The sequence below is a fragment of the Carassius carassius genome, chromosome 23 (genome assembly GCF_963082965.1).
Source record: "Carassius carassius chromosome 23, fCarCar2.1, whole genome shotgun sequence".
NCBI lineage: Eukaryota > Metazoa > Chordata > Actinopteri > Cypriniformes > Cyprinidae > Carassius > Carassius carassius.
Genome location: NC_081777.1, coordinates 7,428,825 through 7,448,927, shown reverse-complemented (window position 1 = coordinate 7,448,927; position 20,103 = coordinate 7,428,825). Strand labels below are relative to the sequence as shown.

Genomic DNA, 20,103 nt, shown 5'->3' with positions numbered 1-20,103 from the left:
TGGCATGCTGAAGTCATCTGATGTGACCCTGTAGGATGCTCAACAGGCAAGCCAATAAACCGTAACAAGTACTTCAATTTCACGGCTCCATCCATGGGCTTTTTGACGGGGCAGCATCTGTACCAGCATGTTGATGCTGTTCCTGGAGAGCCTGAAAGCTGGCTTTAAATCCTCTCCAGAAAAAAACTTGACCAGGATTGGTACCTGGTCATTGATCTGTGAATACCTGCGAGTGGGACTTTGTTCCTGTTAAAATATATAGATAATATATTAAGAATGTTTTTACTTTTGTTGTATTATGTATTTGTTATATGTATTGCTTTTAAAAAGTTGTTACTATATGTACTGTCGTTGCATTGTATTTATTATATTTTTGGATTTAATATAAGCTATATACTCAGTTGTTTTAAGGATTTTGTCTAAAATTTACTAAAATCTGCCATAATTAAATCTCCCTCTAACATTTGCTCTTTTCGTGAAGTATTTCTTTATACTCTATTTCGGTTTCATTCATTTATTGATAAGCTCTAGCACAACATTCATCCCAGAGTCTAAAAGTTGTAGCCTATATGATTATTATAGATATTAAATTGTCCTGTTTGTGTTAATGCAGTAATATGATGTGCACCTAGCTATATAAAGATGATAAACTATCAACTTATTTGAGCACCACAAAGACAAATAAAAGGTGTGTGAAGTGTAAGCTAGTTAATTTAAATGTTATCAACTGTCAAACCTATTGTACTTGTCAGTTTATTTGGTATACTGAAAAATCTAATGTTGTCTCATTACATCCCTGCAATAGTTTACATAACTTTTTGTGAGATAGTACTTTGTAGTCTGTTGATAGGGTGCCTATATGATACATTATAATAAATTTTTATTATGACTTTTCATTTGGATATACCTAACTAAGTCCACATAAGTATATGGGCAGTTTATGAAGAAAGAATAATTAGAAAAACGTACAATGCTAGAGAGACATGCTAATATGGCACGTCTCTTCGCCATCCTCCGCTGCATCCTGGCTTTTCTTTGAAGGATTCGTCTCCTCCGTTCGGCAGCCTCCTCTTCAGCATCTTGATAAATAGCAATAGCAATGGCAATCCTAAGCTGTTCCATTTTGATTTACACTTATTTACAATTGATTTACACTTTTCAACCGTATTATTTAAATTGTAGCTGAGTGGGTTTATTGCTAGATTGTTCTTAATGAAAAGAGGCAGTTGTTTCCACATATTTTATTTATTTTGAACGACGTAAATATAATCACAGTATTAATGTTACCTGAACCACATATTAATGTTTAATAGTTTTTAAAATAAAAAAGAGACAGTCGTTTAATATTATATTCAATTTCATTATAAATATAAAGTGAAAATAATCAGAGTAGGTAAATATTAGTTTTTTAATACTAATATATTTAATATATTGAAAATAAAAAAGAAGTTAATTCAAGTAAAACATGCATGCTGAGTGAAGCTATCAAGTACGCTGCCGTTCCATTTGTAGAATGACTGGACTCGCGTCCTCCCGTCCTCGAGAGTTCGTTCTTCTGAGTCCAACTTGGCATGTCCAAACTCGGAAGGACGGAAGTCCAGACTCTGCGAACTTGGTATTGAGAAATGCCCTGACTGTCTGTTGTTGGTCTCAAGTTCCCCTGGCTGTAAGCCAAAACGTGATTGGTTGAAGCGATAACGTGCTACGATTGGTCAGCTCAATGTGGCCGTTATTTGATTGGCTTGAGTAAACGGTGGGTGGAGTCCACTTATTTGTGGATTTATCTGCACGTCGACGCTAGAAGTGTTTCAAATCCACAAATGCACAGGAACCGATCCACAAATGCGTGCAGTGATTTACAAATGCACAGACAGCGGTTCACAAATAAATACCAGGTAGAGTTGTGTTTGTGACATTAAACACATTTGTAAATATATTTTTTTTATTTGCAAATCTCATTTTATTTATTTGTGAGTTTTAAATTTTTTTGTGAAACTCTTTATATTCATTTGTGAATTTGATATATTTTTGTGAATCTCGTTACATTTATTTGTGGATCATAATCTATTTATTTGGAATAATGCAACAATTCTAACCCCATAAAATTCCTCTGCCTCAAAGCCTCTTTTAATTTATTTTTAATCTCACGTCAGGTTCTTTCGTAATGATTTTTTTAAATGTGACAACACCTTTACGTCACCCACAAAGCGGAAGGAGACACAAGCGCTGCGTCTGAAACGCATACTGAAAGGAGTCAGCAGTGTTTTGATTTGAGGGCACGGGCAAACGTAAAGAGAACGTCTTGGAGTGTGTCCATTGCAAGATAGAGCTCGCATACCACAACTAGGGCCCTATGATTTCCGCGATGCAGAAAACGTGGAGGGAATCGCGGAATCCAGTCATAAAAACTGAATTTACAGTTTAACGCGGAATGGCACGGAATTTGCCAAATTTTGAATGAATTAATCAAAAATAGGTCATTGCACTTACATCAAATCACGATATTGACTAATATCTGTAAATATTAAGCCGGAACAGTCTATTTAAATTTGAATCCTGCATGTTCTTCGTGTCTCTGTTAATGAATGAAGCAGAAGCGCTACTTTATCCTTTATCACACACAGAAGCGCGCGTGACGATCCGGTGATTTCAGCATCTGCTGTCTCACTAAATAAGGACGTGAACACATGAACAACATCTCCAGAACTGCTCTGACAGTCACTTCATGAGGATTTGACCGTTTGATTTGAGTAAAACTAGCGTCACATCACATACACAGAACTGTACAGGTACGTCAACCCGTCAAAATAAAAATCCAGTTTAGTTTAAAGACAAGTATTTTCCAGATATGTATTACTATTGTTCAGCAGAATGTACATAGTAGAGGACTTCACAGTGCACCCGAGACCCGTCGACCCGGGGCCCGAGCCGGGACTCGTACGGGTTCGGGTCTATATTTTAAATGATCAGCCAGGTCCGGGTCGGGTCCGAATCTATTACCCGGGTCTGTTTAACATTGTGTGTAATACCCGTGCGACCCGTCATCGGACTCGGAGAACAAACACTGTCGTGATCAAACACTGCTTGTGTTTTTTGTAACTTGCAACTTGTAAAATTAGGAAAAGAAAAGTGTGAGCCAAAAAAAGCGATATCTCTCGCTCTCTCTCTGCCGTTAGAAGCAGAGCGCGCAGACTCAGAGTTAATGCAAGTGCCCGCACGGTAATAATGCTTGCAGGCTTGACACACTAATATTTAATATATTTCAAATCAGCAACACAATCTGATGTGAACTGTAACATGAATGTTTTCTATGACGCTCAGATTGCGTTAAACATATTTTAGGTTGATACAGCTAACACGCATGTGCTGTCTCCAGCATGTTTCATGTTTCTATGGCAACCAGTGAGGGACACTTCGACCGCCAAACCGTGCTTTACATTTTTATAATAATATAAATGAACCGTTTAATCTTAAAGTTTTATTGGTCAGATTCAGACTCGACGCAGAGCAGAGAGCACAGAGATGATAGCAAATAAATAACATCAGTGGCGTTATTATAGTTCAAAAGGGCAAACAGTCGAAGTTATTATGTGAGTTAACTCGAGTCAGAATGTACATGTGCACAGTTGCATTTGTCATCCGTCACCGTGACATCAAGTGGACTTTTGAAGCTGAAATAATGAGTGGATTAAGCTTGGACTTGGAATAACATGGATAGCTTTCTTGTCGTAGGATTGTAATGCATCACAGACAGTCAGGTACAAGGAAGAGAGACTACGGCTCCTTAAATTAGGTAGGACAAAAAGCTGTATTTTTTGCAACAGGTTTTTTGACTTGTAATAGCAATTTAAGGTGGAATATGTGACAATCGGGTCCAGTCGGGTCTGTGTCTTCCCGGCGGGTTCGGGTCCAGCTTTCAAATAATATACGGGTCTGGGTCGGGTCCGGGTTGGCATTTCTCGGATCTACACGGGTCCGGGTCCAGCTTTTGAAATAATAGACAGGTCCGGGTCGGTTCTGTGTAGTACATTACGGGTCTCTTTCGGGTTCGGGCACAAATTTTTGGACCCGTGAAGACCTCTAGTATATAGCCTACTACTAAAAAAAAATCAAACATTTTTTTTTTTAGGTTTAATCACACAACATTTCCATGTTTTATTTTTAATAGTAAATCCCCTTTTTTTACCAAAAAGCTAAGTTTGCTTAATTTTCAATAATTAAAAGATAAATTAAATTAATGCTTTATGTGTTTAATGTTTAATGTGCATCTCAGAAAATGCTTTATTTAAAACCCCAACTGAATGTCACTTAAATGCACTTAATTAATCTGTCAACTTTATTGTCATTGTTCACAGTACAAGTACAGACAGAGAAACAATTAATTAAATGTTTATTTTTTTGATGTATGCATTGCATTCTATGAATTTAAAAAATAAAAATAATTTTTTTCTAAAAAAGGAAACTTTGTTGTTAATTTTAAGAGACATAAATTTTAATTTTCTCTTGCATAACTAATATTGCACTTTAATTAAGCAAAATCACAATTTATCAGATTACTCAAATAATCGATGGAATTTTTGGTAGAATACTCGATAACTAAAATATTCGATAGCTACAGCCCTAATTCAAGCTTTATATAATGGGTTGAACGATTTTTTTAAAGTTGACTTTTAGGTCATGAAAGTCAAGTCGAAGTCGACTAGTCACTGATGACGTCATTAATGAACAAATAAGTGGAGCTGTGAAAAACTTTGTTCACAGCCATGGAATAAGACACAGCGCTGCGTACATGACTATTGCTCCTATAACGGCTCATTTTTATCAGTTTCTTTTGACTTTTGGTCATTTTATTTCTCACAGATTTCTGCTAGTACTAAATCAGATACAGATAAAGTAGCACAGTAAAGATTACATTTATACGAATGCATTACTGAGAGCGATTTTGTGTGTGAATTATTTCTACATGGCAGCGTCTCTCTAGTAGTAGTGACACTGTGGGATTCAGTTATTAACAAATATATGCTTGAACTTGTTAGTTTCTAAGCTATTTTATTGAGAAATCACAGAACAGAGTTGACAGTACATTTCCGGGCTAAATGATTCTGTGCACACGCGATCTGCACATGACGTACGAGCTATTGTCTATAGCCTATGTGTGCGTTACAGTGCAGCAGTGCATTAGATCAGAACAGCAATTAACTTACCTGTACAATAAGCTGTTTAGAATGTGCGTTCTCCCATTCAATTTCGAGCATCCAATAATATAATCACACATGTCTTGTGGACCTTTCGGAGTATACATTTATTTGTCAATTAAACTGTTTGAAAACGGTGTTTAATTGTGGAAGTCCTTCAAAGATTTATTATCCTGTTGCACCCTCTGTAAGTCCGGCGACTAGTCGACGTCAAGCTTAAAGTGTCATGACAGAGCATTGAAGTCGATTAGTGGGTGCAACCCCTAATATATATATATATATATATATATATATATATATATATATATATATATATATATATATATATATATATATACACAGTGTATATATATATATTTATCAGGTCTGTGAGGCAAGTATTCGATGAGATTCAGGTTATTTATGTGCATGTGAAGAAAGTCCACAGACCAAGATGGCAGAGAGTGCACCCTGTTTGTTTTCTTTATTTTACAAAACCACATTGTTTTGTTGTTATTATAACTATACAAAAAATAAAAGTAGACCCTTTGCAGTTTTTAAATGATGCCTTATTCTTATCTGTATGATCAAAAATGACTTCTTTCTGCGGTCATCAAGAATAAATGTGACAGACCGCACCAATGCAGTCTTTGACCCCAGAGGGTTAAAATAGCTTGAATGTTTAAATTGGCGAGACTTAAAATGAAGTGACAATTCCATCAATTGTCCAAAATGCACACTAGTCTTGTATTGCAGCGTGCAGCTCACTTGCAGAGCAAACTCAATGTGGATAACGTGAAAAAACATGGAGAAGACACTGTACCACTCAGTCCCAGTCACTCACACTGTTTGTGAATTTCTGTCTCACAGAAATGTTTTAAATGACTGATCGGCTCTGATAATGTTTGGATCCAATCCAACACACGCTATAGTGCATAAATGTTTTCTTGAATTTTGTGCTTTATATTTGCAAAACCTGAGGCAATGTGTAGAATTATGCTCAATGTCTGCAATCCTGCAACGAAATTCAGGCCTGATTATACTGCACAAAATCAAGCACAAGTGAACTTAAACCAAGTTATGTAGTGAGAATGTGTAACTCCTGTGAAAGCACAGCTTGTAAAACACTGAAAATGTCAGTTAAACCCAAAGAATTCACAACAGTGTTTTTTACAATGGTGATCTTATTCATAAGACCAATAAAAAATAAAAAAAATTAGTGAATTGTTGGCCTTCTGGAAAGTATGTTCATTTACTGTACATGTACTCAATACTTGGTAGGGGCTCCTTTTGCTTTAATTACTGCCTCAATTCAGCGTGGCATGTAAGGGGTCAGTTTGTGGCACTGCTGAGGTGGTATGGAAGCCCAGGTTCCTTTGACAATGGCCTTCAGCTCATCTGCATTTTTTGGTCTCTTGTTTCTCATTTTCCTCTTGACAATACCACATATTCTTTATGGGGTTCAGGTATGGTGAGTTTGCTGGCCATTCAAGCACACCAACACCATGTACATTTAACCAACTTTTGGTGATTTTAGCAGTGTGGGTAGGTGCCAAATCCTGTTGGAAAATTAAATCAACATCTTCAAAAAGCTGGTCAGCAGAAAGAAGGATGAAGTGCTCCAAAATTTCTTGGTAATCGGGTGCAGTGACTTTGGTTTTCAATAAACCCAATGGACCAACACCAGCAGATGACATAGTACACCAAATCATTATAGACTGTGGAAACTTAACACTGGACTTCAAGCAACTTGGGCTATGAGCTTCTCCACCCTTCCTCCAGACTCTAGGACCTTGGTTTCCAAATGAAATACAAAACTTGCTCTCATCTGAAAATAGGACTTTGGACCACTGGGCAACAGTCCAGTTCTTCTTCTCCTTAGCCCAGGTAAGACGCCTCTGACATTGTCTGTGGTTCAGCAAATTCATTTACATGTCTGTGTGTGGTGGATCTTGATGTCTTGACACCAAACTCAGTCCATTCCTTGTGAAGTTCACTCAAATTCTTGAATCGATTTTGCTTGACAATCCTCATAAGGCTGTGGTTCTATCAGTTGGTTGTGCATCTTTTTCTTTCACACTTTTTTTCCACTCAACTTTCTGTTAACATGCTTGGATACAGCACAGCCAGCCAGCTTCTTAGGCAATGAATGTTTGTGGCTTACCCTTCTTGTGAAGGGTATCAATAATTTTCTGATCAGCAGTCATGATTATGTAGCCTAGTGAACCAAACTGAGAGACTATTTTGAATGCTTAGGAAACATTTGCAGGTGTTTTGATTTGATTAGCTGATTGGCATGTCACCATATTCTCATTTGTTGAGATTGTGAATTGGTGGGTTTTTGTTAAATGTGAGCCAAAATCATATAAATTAAAATAGTCTGTGTGCACTGAATTTATTTAATACACAAGTTTCACAATTTGAGTTGAATTACTAAAATAAATTAACTTTTCCACGACATTCTAATTTATTGAGATGCACTTGTATTGCAACTTCAGTTCCACAAATGGTTGTGAGTGACTGCACAAGCAAACTTAACTGTGCTAGTAATGAAGAGTGTCTCCGTAGGGGTGGGGTAGTCCAAGAGAGCATTGCGATATGCCATGAGATTACCACAGTACGTACCCATTTTTCGTCTCGGTTTGAATATCATTATACTCCTAATACACAGCCAGTAAGCTCACTGCTTTACATTTAAATGTCTAGTAAGCATTCACTAGAGTAGTTTGCAGCATGCTTCGCTTTAAAGTTTAATTTGTGTTGTTTATTTTTATTTTTATTATTTAGAATTTTTGTGCAATTATTTGTTAGTTCTGCAGTGTTTACATGATGTTTATTACTGCGTAAAATTAATTAAAATAGATGTTTAATTTCATAAATTTGATTTCAGAATGCACCTATGTAAGGGAAACAGGTCAATTTAGCTCAAAAGGGAATCATTTAAGATTTTAAAGGGAATTTGAACAGAATCACTGTTTCACGGCTGATCACTGAGACGCCCTGCGATTCAATGAACGAGCCGTTTAACATCAAATCTGCGCTGGATATTAATATCCAAAGTATAGTGAAAACACTATCAATTAGCACAGTAACAAGATCGGCAGTTTAAGACATTAACCTTTAAGCACAAAACACAAGATACTTCTCCTTTCAATATGAACAAGGCTTTATTAGATAAATCTAAGACATATAAACTAATCTAACACATAAGCACACGCACTCACACATTCATACAAGTTGCAGGAAGATAGAAAGTTAGGGAAGAATAAGTTTAAGAGAATGAAAATGTGAAGTCCCAAATTTACAGCAATACGTGAAATTGCATAGACATGAACAGCCATCAATCACTTAATAAACCCTCGCATTGAGTTCCTCCATGAGGTTAAAATAATATTAGATACACCAGTACAAATGTCTGGAGGTACTACTTGCGTCTCCTGTGTAAAGTTGTCATTGAAAGGGGGTTTCCCGATGTCGCTGATTGGCTGGAAGTTCAGTAGTCGTTGAAGTGACGTCTTGGGAAGCCCGTGGTTGGGCGTTGGCTGAAGACGGAGTTGTGTGGCTGGTTGAAGTTGAACGGGCACTCAAGGTCCGACTCTTGAGACGCGGAATTACAAAACTTATTTCAGAACATGAAACTCTCAAACGGAAAAGAAAAGAAGTAAAGTTTGACAAGACTAGGTGGTGTTTCTTCTCATCGTGACTAAGCAGCAGCAGGCGTGCAGGCCGAAGCACACTGATACCGCGCTAAAGGAACGCTAAAAGTGATGACTAAAAGGGTGGTTGCACTTTATTTTACAGTACGTGTACTTACATGTACTTATAGTGTACTTACAGTGTATTTATCTAAGAAAGTTCTGGTGATACAAGGTAACTACATGGGGTAGGTTTAGGGGTAGGTTCAGGGTTAGTACCTAGTTACTACATAGTTATTGTAATTACTATAATAAGTACATAGTATGTACATGGGGAACAGGATATACTTTTTTGGTCTGAGATTCTGCCACACTTTCCTAATGCGTGGAGTGAGGAATGAGAAGACGGGTAAACTCACAAAAGTCCTTTAATCCAACAATCCAAGAGGTAACACAGGCAGACAGGAACAAACGAGACTCAGGGGTAGACAGCACATAATTGGGCTAGTAAATGGGGCAATCAGGGGAACACAGGTGTACAAAATGACTGATTAACTAAACTAGGACAGGAACATGACCAAATGAGGAAAAAGAAGGACAGAAACGGGGGCAAAACACGACATAGAAAAGTCCAGAATCCTGACACACTGCAGTTTCCAGTTGAAATGAACACTAGAGGCAGAAAAATTATTTTATTCCTTTTCATGCAAAGTATGATTTACAGGTACAGAGTTTTGATTTATAAAGGCTCATTTACACAATTGCTTGCAGAATATTATGTTATAACTTCAAAATAATTTTCACATCCTGCACGATTTGAAAACTGATACTTGTGGAGTGACCGGCAGCATGTAAGCTACAATGACCCGGTCCTGCAGATTTGCCTCATACAACATTAGGAAGGTTAGAGCCTTCATGTCAGAGTAAGCCACCCAACTTCTTGTCCAAGCTCTTGTTCTCTCCAGACTGGACTATTGTAATGCTCTCCTGGCAGGCCTTCTTGCATGTACTCAAGCCTCTGCAACTAATCCAGAATGCAGCAGCGAGGGTTGTCTTCAATGAGCCAAAAAAAGCTCACGTTACTCCTCTCCTCATCAGGTTACACTGGCCACCAGTAGCCGCTCACATCAAATTCAAGGTACTGATGCTTGCCTACAAGACAACAACTGGCACGGCACCAATATACCTAAACTCACTATTTCAAACTTAAGCGCCCTCCAGAAGTTTGCGTTCTGCAAATGAACGATGCCTTGTGGTGCCATCCCAAAGAGGTTCAAAATCACTCTCATGGACCTTTTCCTGGACTGAGCCAAGCTGGTGGAATGACCTCCCAATCTCAATTCGAACAGCCTTTACTCATTTTCAAAAAACATCTAAAGACTTATCTTTTTCGCCAGCACTTAACCAACTAATACTAGCACTTACCTTTTCTTTTCTGTTCTATCCTATTCTTAAAAAAAAAAAAACCTGGCTACGGGTTCCGTGCTTGGCTAACTTAGACTTGTCATGGCACTTGTATACTGTTGTTGTTCTCTTGTTGGTCTGATTGCTTCTATTTTTCTCATTTGTAAGTCGCTTTGGATAAAAGCGTTTGCTAAATGATTAAATGTAAATGTAAGCTATGGTAGATGCCAAAGACTTTACTCCTCAAACTAAAAAATAAACGGTATAACACAACAAATGTGTTATGTCCTTATTTAATTGGAAACAAACTGGTAAATGAAGCGTGTTGTGATGTTCGTTGATATGTGCACCTATCACTGAACATACCCTACAGCGTTTTCATTCCCCAGTTAATGTCATCTTACCAAAACAACACGATGGATGCTAAAGATGATTCAACTTTTTGAAATATAAACTGTGTTATCGTCAGAGGGTGGAAACCATGTACTAACTGCATAACACACAGGACCAGGCGGCGATATAAATACTGCATTTCATCGTCACAAATGTGTTTTTAAGTGCCACTGTCTGGACATTTCACTTTGAAACTGCCGTGAAATGTGCAGTAAGGTACTAATAATACAGTAATGCACCACAAAGATGAGAGAGGCAGGAGGCCCAGTAGATGGACACACCAGGGTGGCTCCGGAAGATCAGGGACCCCAGATTATGGCCAGGGCTAGAGCACACTCTGGATTGTCCTACATGGCCATGAGAGTGAAAACGGGCAGCTCTTGCATGGCCAGGCACACAAGACTTAGACCTCCAAAATCACCGGACTCTGGATAACTGGACATGGGACCTCCATAACCACCATACTTGTTAAGCAAAGAGAACCCTCCTCTTCCTTCTCTTGTGAAGGTGAGGGGGTGGTGCAGAGTTGGTTTCCTCTGGGAAAGCTGAAGTTCACTCAACCACCTCTGGGGGTGGTTTGGGGTCCTCAGGTGAAGCAGACATGAAGCATTAATGTTGGGACTGAACCAGTACAGACAGGAGTGTCGAATTCTGCACACAATGCACGAGAGAGTGCACAGCATCAGCAAACTTGAGGGTGCAAACAAAGACAAGACTATATATGAATTCTTAGTCAATAAGACAAGAATAAGTGCAACCAAAGTGACTGAAACCTGCAACCTATTTTTGGGTTAAACCACTAGTTCAAGGCCACTACCTCATAGTAAATGATTTGGGCAAATCCTTTTCAGCTCAGATTTTTGGAGCCCTTCTTTTAATAAGGAACATAAACCACAGCACAAATATCCCTTACTAGACTCCACATGTGAGAACATGTACACATACACACACATGGCCCTCATTTAGATCTATGTACTTGACTCATCTGTAAAAAATACATCAGATGTAATGAAAGGTTTTCATGGCACAAATAATCAAATGCACATTACATTTCTTGCTCGAATCTTACACTGATTTAGTTGCCATGAAATAAATGATGGCAGGGCAATGGTAAGATGACTTGACTGTTTTTGCCAGATAGGTTGTCTGTGGGGGTTCGTTAATGATTTTCATCAATCTACAGGCAAGCAAAAAGAGATATTTAAACATAAGATGTGTGATGGATTGTCTTTCATCTCCCTTTGCTTTAAACTCAGAGAAATAAAAGCTCTCAATTGTGATAGTCACTCACAGGATAGGTGAAAATTAAACACTTGTCTACCACTTTGTTACAGACTACTCTTAGGTCTAAACAACTTAAATCATGTAGTTCTAATGGAAGTTCTTAGAGCTTGAAACAGGTTTCATGAAGCAGTTTATTTTCTAACAAATTTTCTGTTGGTCTATTGTCAGGGGAAGTTGGCTTTATTGTGTCCCTCACCCTAATCTAAGTGATGTGATGCCATGCTGAAGAAGATAGTGAAAACTCTTTCCATTCATTCATTCCATTCCTCTGGTGTGAGAAAGCTGGAATGAATGATGACCTGGTTGTATTTGCTTGTGGTGAAACTGTGTAATGCAGAAAGTGGAAAATCAGACCTTAATGGAATAGTTCCCCAGAGCTCTAAGAAAATAATAAAAAAAGCTCTGTATTACTCAAGATTTATAATTTTAAAGGGATAGTTCACCTAAAATTGAAAATTCTGTCATCACTTACTGAACTGTATGACTCATCTGAAGAACACAAAACAATTATTGAAGAATGTTTGTTTCTGTCCCTCCAGTGAAAGACCATTCAACCTAATTTCATCAAAGGTCATTGACTTTTTGAACAATGATTTAAGCCCATCAAATATGGTCAACGGCAGCTCAGCCACACATTCTTAATGCACAAGAACACACTTTTTATCTTTCACAGTGATCTGTCATTAAAAATATTTTCATCTGTGTTTCAAAGATGAATTAATTTCTCTTGGCTTTGTAACAACATGAGGGTTAGTAATAGATGTCAGAATTTTCCTTTTTATATGAACTATCCCTTTAAGGGTGGAGGCAATACACAAGCCAGTGATTGTAATTTCTTGGAAAGGACTTCTGAAAAATCCTGTTTTTCTCCCAAATCTTCTGTGTGATGTTTGTGATCATCTATTTCCAGAATACCTCAACTCAGTATAATGGTCACTTCACTTATTTTGATATCTGTAAAAACAGATAATTTTCTAATATCATTGGTTGTCTTCATTTTGGCAGACTGCTCTTTCTAAAGGCCACACATCCTCACATCCATTGGAAGTTCTAGTTGGCACATTTAGATGATGACTATCATTGTGCATTGGTGTCAAGAAGAAAGAAATCTTAACATTTAAATCAATAAAGTGTACCCGTTCCAAAAACTAGTCTCGCTGTTACTTTTTATATGTGCAGGATGGTGCTTTTGTCATAAATGTTACCCATTTTGCTAGCTTATGGCAGCTTCTCTCCAATAGTTTGCCCTTAAAGTGATAGTTCACCCAAAAATGAAATTTCTGTCATTAATTACTCATCCTCATGTCATTCCAAAACTGTAAGACCTTCGTTCATCTTCAGAACACAAAAATAAGATATTTTTTATGTATTCCAAGGGCTCTCGGACCCTCCCTTAGATGGTAAGGATCCTTACACAATCAAGGCTTAGAAATGTAGCAAGGAGATCGTTAAAATAGTCCATGTGACCCTAAAGGGTCATTGTGGTGGGAAAAAAATCAGAGTGAGTGTAAAAATTTGGGTTGGAGGAAAAAATATTTCACACTACTCTTGCAAAACTTTTGCGTTCTCTAATGTAAAACACTGTGTGACGAGAGCCGAGGGAACAGAGAGAGGCCGGTGGAGCACCTGCGCCATTCACCGGTATCGAGTTCCGCAGGAGCTTCAGAGGAGGGACTGATGACAGTGTTGGATGAGAGAGGACCAGGCTCGGACTTTATTTTGGGTTTTGGTTCTGTTTGTGTTCGACAGTCGTCCACGAGAAGGGGCTGTCGCGCTCTTTTAGGTAGATTTTATTATTAAAGTTTTGTTTGAATGTTCGCCGGTTCCCGCCTCCTTCTTCCCGTGACTACGAACGTTTGTTACACACTGGATGACTAAATTCAGTAAACACCTTATTAATAAAGCATACAGACAAGCAGAATAGCCAAGAATATGAACGTAACCCGGTAAACTGCACTTTAAGTGTAGGCTATCCCTAGAAAGAAAACGCTTTATTAATGGACTAATTAGTCCATTATAAGACAGTGGTATAAAAAGGCAGAATTTTGTATACATTTTATTAATAAATTATAGGCTACATGAAATCAGATAAGCCCAGAAGAACAGCAGTGTTTTCCTCCCATAAAGAAAACGCTGCTTAATGAAGAAGGTGATTTAAAAAAAAGCCCAAGTATGCTATAGAATTTATTAAAAAGTATATTCTGTGTGCATGCAAGCAGAATTGCATGATAAGCATTTTCTTCCCTAGAAAGCATGCTTAACGAGGCATAATATAAGAAAAGATATATATTGTATAAAAATAAGCTACAGGCAATTAACACTGTAATCAATTAAGCCAGTGGTTTTTTAAACCTTTTACAATGGTGTTCCCCCCTAGGGGATTTAGCCTAACATTATTAGCCCCCACTTAGACCGCAGTCACACCTTTTTCGTTAAGGGACAATATTTGCCCCCTTAAATTGATTTATAGATGTATTTTACTGTCATAGAGGCACAGTTTTTTCTAGCCTTATTAATTGCATATGTTATGTTTTATGACGAAACACCGCTATTGCTTTGAGATGCACATTCTGTTGCGGATTTCGTTGGAACTATTATTAAGTTGTAAAATACAATATGGACAATATTGTGTTTAAATGTAGGCTTTTTTTTAAATTTTAAATGTACACTTAATATTGCCTTTTTTGTTGAACTGTTAGGCCTATATAAAATCAATGTCACATAGGCTATGCAATATTTTGGATATTCAGGGAAAATTGCATTCTCGTATAGGTTCCAGAGCGGAGTGAGAACGTAACAGTGTTCACTTTTTAACATTTCTATTTTAATCTTTTATATTATTTAATCTTCTGAATTCAACTGAATTCAAAATCCAATTATGCCCTACTGTAGCCTAAGTGATTTGATCGCGTTAGCGCCTCATGCGCACATATTCATTGCAAGTGCGGTCTGTTCATTATTAAAATAAAGAATCACCAATACAGATATAACGTTACACAGTAAATTTAATTAATCTGTATTATGTCTGTACCATATAGCGTGAGCCCCGGCCCACTCCAGTGCTGCACATTTTTGTTCATTATGATTTTTTTCCCGTCGATATTGGAACGTACAGAGCCCAGTTATTGTAATTAATAATGGTTTAACTTCAAATACATTGCGAATATGGAAACATTTGGATTTGTGATGATTGAGAGCGGTAGGCCTACGTGAGCCCATACTTTCAGTTTCTCTTTACATTAGGTTTTGGCTTGTTTCTAGCTGTTCTGTGCTTGTCTGCTTTCCTGTGCATAATAGGCTATATTTTATTACTGTTTACCATTTTTTGGTTTTAGCCTATACTGTATTTGTCCATTAACCACCCTTAAGCATAACCTTTCTATAGCCTGACGTTTTTAAATGGGGGAGAAACGTTGCATTATTGCTATTTGCTTTACTGATAGCTATTAATAAGGTTATTAATATTACATTTGTTATTAGATTTAAAAGTATTTATTAGGCCTTACCGAATTGGGCCTCCAATGTCACTGTTAGCTATCCACATTAAGTGTTTGATAATGTCCCAAAACCATGTCTTAAAAGCTGACTGTAGCCTATTTGAACTTGAATCCAAGTTTAAAATAAAACTGTTCTGGGCTTATCTGCTTTCATGTAGCCTATAATTTATAAATAAAGTGTATACCGAATTCTGTCGTTTTATACCACTGTCTTAGAATAGATTAATTAGTCCATTAATAAAGTGTTTTCTTTCTAGAGATAGCCTAAGGTGTGTACTGAATTTAGTCATCCAGTGTGTAACAAACGTTCGTAGTCACGGGAAGAAGGAGGCAGGAACCGAAGGACATTCAAACAAAACTTTAATAATACAATATACCTAAAAGAGCGCGACAGCCCCTTCTCGTAGACGACTGTCGCACACAAACAGAACCAAAACCCAAAATAAAGTCCGAGCCTGGTCCTCTCTCATCCAACACTGTCATCAGTCCCTCCTCCGAAGCTCCTGCGGGACTTGATACCGGTGAATGGCGCAGGTGCTCCATCGGCCTCGCTCAGTTCCCTCGGCTCTCGTCACACAGTGTTTTACATTAAGCATTTTACTATGTCCCAAAACCGTGCCTTAATAAGCATGAACTGACTATTTCTCCGAGTTCAAAACAAAACTCTATGAACCGCTCCATTGTGGACTTATGGAGCTGTATGAACCACTACAAGCTGTAAAGTAAACAGGAAGTGTTTGTCTGAACTCAGCTGGTTTTGTAAGAGAACGCAAAAGTTTTGTGAGAGAATGCAAAAGTTTTGCGAGAGAATGCAAATATCTTTGCGAGAGAACGCAAAAGTTTCTTGAGGGAACGCAAAGTTTCTCGAAAGAATGCAAAAGAATTGCGAGAGAACCCAAAAAATCACCCACCACAATGACCCTTTAGGGGCTCCGTACAATCCTAATGTAATGAAGCTATGAGAATACTTTTTTTTTTTTTTGTTATTCAACAATTCATCTCCATCGCTTCACACTATAGCGCCATTTTGGTCAGCAGCCGTGTTCATACATTGCATATATTGTTTACATATGTGATACTCTACAAATTGACACTATTGAGAACGACATGAGGGTGAATAATTAATGACAGATTTTTTATTTTTGGGTGAACTATCACTTTAAGGGCAAAATATTGGAGAGAAGCTGCCAGCTGAAGCTAGCAAAATGGCTAACATTTATGACAAAAGCACCATCCTGCACATATAAAAAGTAACAGTGAGACAGCTTACTAGTTTTTGGAATGGGTACACTTTATTGATTTAAATGTTAAGATTTCTTTCTTCTTGACACCAATGCACAATGATAGTCATCATGTCAATGTCAATGTCACCTTTATTTATATAGCGCTTTAAACAAAATACATTGCGTCAAAGCAACTGAACAACATTCATTAGGAAAACAGTGTCAATAATGCAAAAATGAGAGTTAAAGGCAGTTCATCATTGGATTCAGTTATGTCATCTCTGTTCAGTTAAATAGTGTCTGTGCATTTATTTGCAATCAAGTCAACGATATCGCTGTAGATGACTTTTGTTGATGAATGTTGATGAATCGAAACAGGGATTCTCTCAGATCTCTTCTTTGCTCATTCATACTGCGTGATTGTCACTCGCGTGAACGAGCACCGATTTGCCTGTGATTTCGGACATTTATCGGCGATTTCTCAAAACCTGTCAGCGAGCCAAAAATTCCATTAAAATGTACAAAATAAATGTGGTAGCTAGTGACACTTTCTCTTGTGTGTCTTCTTCAGTGCTGTAGTTTCATCTGCTAAATTTCATCACTCCTTCTCTGTATTCACTCTCAGGATGTGGACAGTTTGCAGATGTATCTGGAGGAGGTTCGTTTCTTTGACCTGTTCAGCTACAGTGAAGAGGAGGGTGGCTGGCTCTGTTTCATGTGCAGTAACCCTGAGAAAGCCACAGGTAAATGAGATTTGCTTCCTGTTGGTCTTTTATAAACACATGCACACAATCAATGAGCCAAACCTATGACAATATCTCAAGGTTATTCAGTTGCAAATAACCAAACTTAGTCCCTGATGAGTGAGAGAAGTAATGGTGAGTCTTTTCATTTAATCAGTTTCTGTTCACAATAATGGTCTTAATGATTCGTTCACAGCTTGTGCTGATCTGGTTCCTTGAGGTCAACTTGCTAACTCGATCCGGTCACAGCTGTTTACAGCTCACTAGAGGGCAAGATTATCAGTTAATAACAGTCATGATTTTAAAAGAGTTACATATTATCCTTCTCTGAAATTAATTATTAGCGGCTACATGATTTTGCAAAAGCACATCAGGACTCCAGATGTCACATACTGCTTCAGCCCTCTATTAGTATTGCAGAAATCTGTTTCCCATGAGGAGAAGAAAGAAACAAAAAAAAAGAGTAGAAGGTGGTTTGTCTCGTTTCTGTAGATGAGATTTACATCAGTCCAGCATTAGGATGTTCATCATTTATACAAAGAGGCTTCTGATCCCATTCAAGTGCATCCAGAATTGGTGTTGCTTAGTTTTGAATCTTCTCCAGATATACTGATGTGCTTTTCCACAAAAACCAATTACATTACAATGGAGAAGGTTTTTGCCTCTGGCCTGAATTTTTACCAAAAACAATGAAACATATTGTAAATTGGTGCACATGGAGCATGGCTATTTCATCTGAGATCATTTATAGGCATTTGAATCACAAAAAAAAGAAAGTCTCAGGTCTGAGCATTGATATTGCTGAAACACGCCATCGTTTTCCATGTGTTTAACAGAGCTTCTGCATTGCCGTTGGTGCAGTTTGCGTAATGAGGTCTAAAACAATGTGTTTCTGTAAAAAGTAGCTTAATTGCTTCATAAGTTACATCAGAAGGTCAATGTAGTTTGTCTAGCTTCACCAGCAAAGATTTGTGTGACTACTAACTAATTAAAATCAACACAATGCAAAACTTTTCACAATGCAAATTTTAATATATGTAATCAATTGAAATATGTTAAATGAAAGTTTACTTAATATATTTGGATAATTTTTGTTTGTAATAACTAATATGTAAATTTGTATAGAGACCAACACAAACGGGTGCGTCTCCGGTACAGTGACATAACTAGCTGCTAAACCATCATAGTATGCAACATTGGAGAAATTTACTAGCTTCTTATCCCACAAAACTTCTAATTTACTAGCACTTCTAATATTTTATGCTCAGCAGACAGTATTTGTAGGCTTTGGGTCTTTACTTTGGTTTTTGGTTGTTAATCTTCATGTTTTTCTACTTTTAATATTTTACACCCCCAGAGTTGGATGTTAAAATTGTTTACTGCTGTTTGGTGGAGTATTGGATTGCTACAGTACATTAAATTTTGATGCCGTCACTTTTTACTTCAAAAAGCAAATGTTTAGGCCACAAAGAGACACTTTAATGAGAAAGGAAATGTTTTTACACAACCACTATCCAGCAGCCAAGGTGGGAATAAAAGACTCATTGAAACCTCAATAGCAAGAGCCGCTCATTAAACGAGGGTTCTACCACACATTCTACCTCTTTTCTACTTATTTGGCATGTGGGACAGTTTCCATTAGCCGAGAACTGTAATGATTCTTAATAGAGCGAGGTGAATGTTTACAGAAATAAGGACTTGTGGAAGGGTAAGCAAAGCTTGGTCAGGCAGCACATACCTTGGCAGTGTTACGGTCTGACAGAAGTCTGGTGTGTCATCAGCTCATAAAGCATATTCTGTGCTTTGAGAGTGCTCCAGAGTCCGGATCCGACATTAATAAGAAATTCAAACAAGAGGGAGAGAATGCAGTTATACAGATGCAAAACTACCGATATGATGCTGCTTACCTTGCTGTGGAAATTTCATGAAGTGCATCCTGGCTTTTGGCTGCTTTTCTCTCACTGTCCTATCTAATTTGTACATTTCAATTGGCATTTTAAGTTACGCAAGAAAACTGTAGAATTTATATGTAAGCATTGCCTTTGGAACAAATGGTTTTTAAAATCATAAAATTCAATCAGGTGTATCTGAACTAAAAAGAGTTTGTGTCATTTGTTGCCTCCAAACTATTTGGAAACTGTTTGGAAACTCTGGAAGATATTATTTTATTAGTCTACACACTTTGTTTAATGTTATTTCTATAGCTATTACTAACTAACTTTTTTTTTAAAAAGCAGAACCCACTTTATATTAAGTGCCTTTAACTACGGTGTTCTTACATTTAAATTGATCAATTGACAAAAACGCACGCATTGGCGGTAATACATAGATTAACACTGCTTGAAAATATGGACATTAACAAAACAAGGTGCCTTTTTATACTACAGGTATCAATATTTACGTGTGGCATCAATACATCGTATCATGAGACATTTAATCAATGTATCAATCTATATCGATGGATCGTTAAACACCTAATAATTACATGCACTTACCATAATGCTAACCATTTATTTAGTACATGGCATGTACTTTAATATTACTCAGTACTTAAATGTACTGTATAATTACACTGTAACAAGGATGCTAACGTTCATTCATGTATTAATTTTATATATATATTTTTTTTTTACTTAACCTCTTCAAAACCCCAGATAAACTCTTAAACCTTTTTCTTATGTTTTGTTTTCGACATGGAGTTGGATGTACTCCAACTTTGCTAAAATATGTGAAACCCTGTCCATTAAATG

The 20,103-nt window shown here is 37.3% G+C and overlaps 1 protein-coding gene across 4 annotated transcripts in view; it reads left to right on the top strand.

The window, feature by feature from the left end:
• The window catches only part of LOC132101283 (ventricular zone-expressed PH domain-containing protein), a 162,642-nt gene that overhangs the window by 116,634 nt on the left and 25,905 nt on the right, over window positions 1-20,103 (top strand). For all 4 annotated transcript variants that reach the window (XM_059506113.1, XM_059506112.1, XM_059506110.1 and 1 more), the window contains exon 12: window positions 17,236-17,353. In XM_059506113.1, coding sequence (XP_059362096.1) covers window positions 17,236-17,353 — 118 coding nt within the window. The remainder of the gene's footprint in view (window positions 1-17,235; window positions 17,354-20,103) is intronic.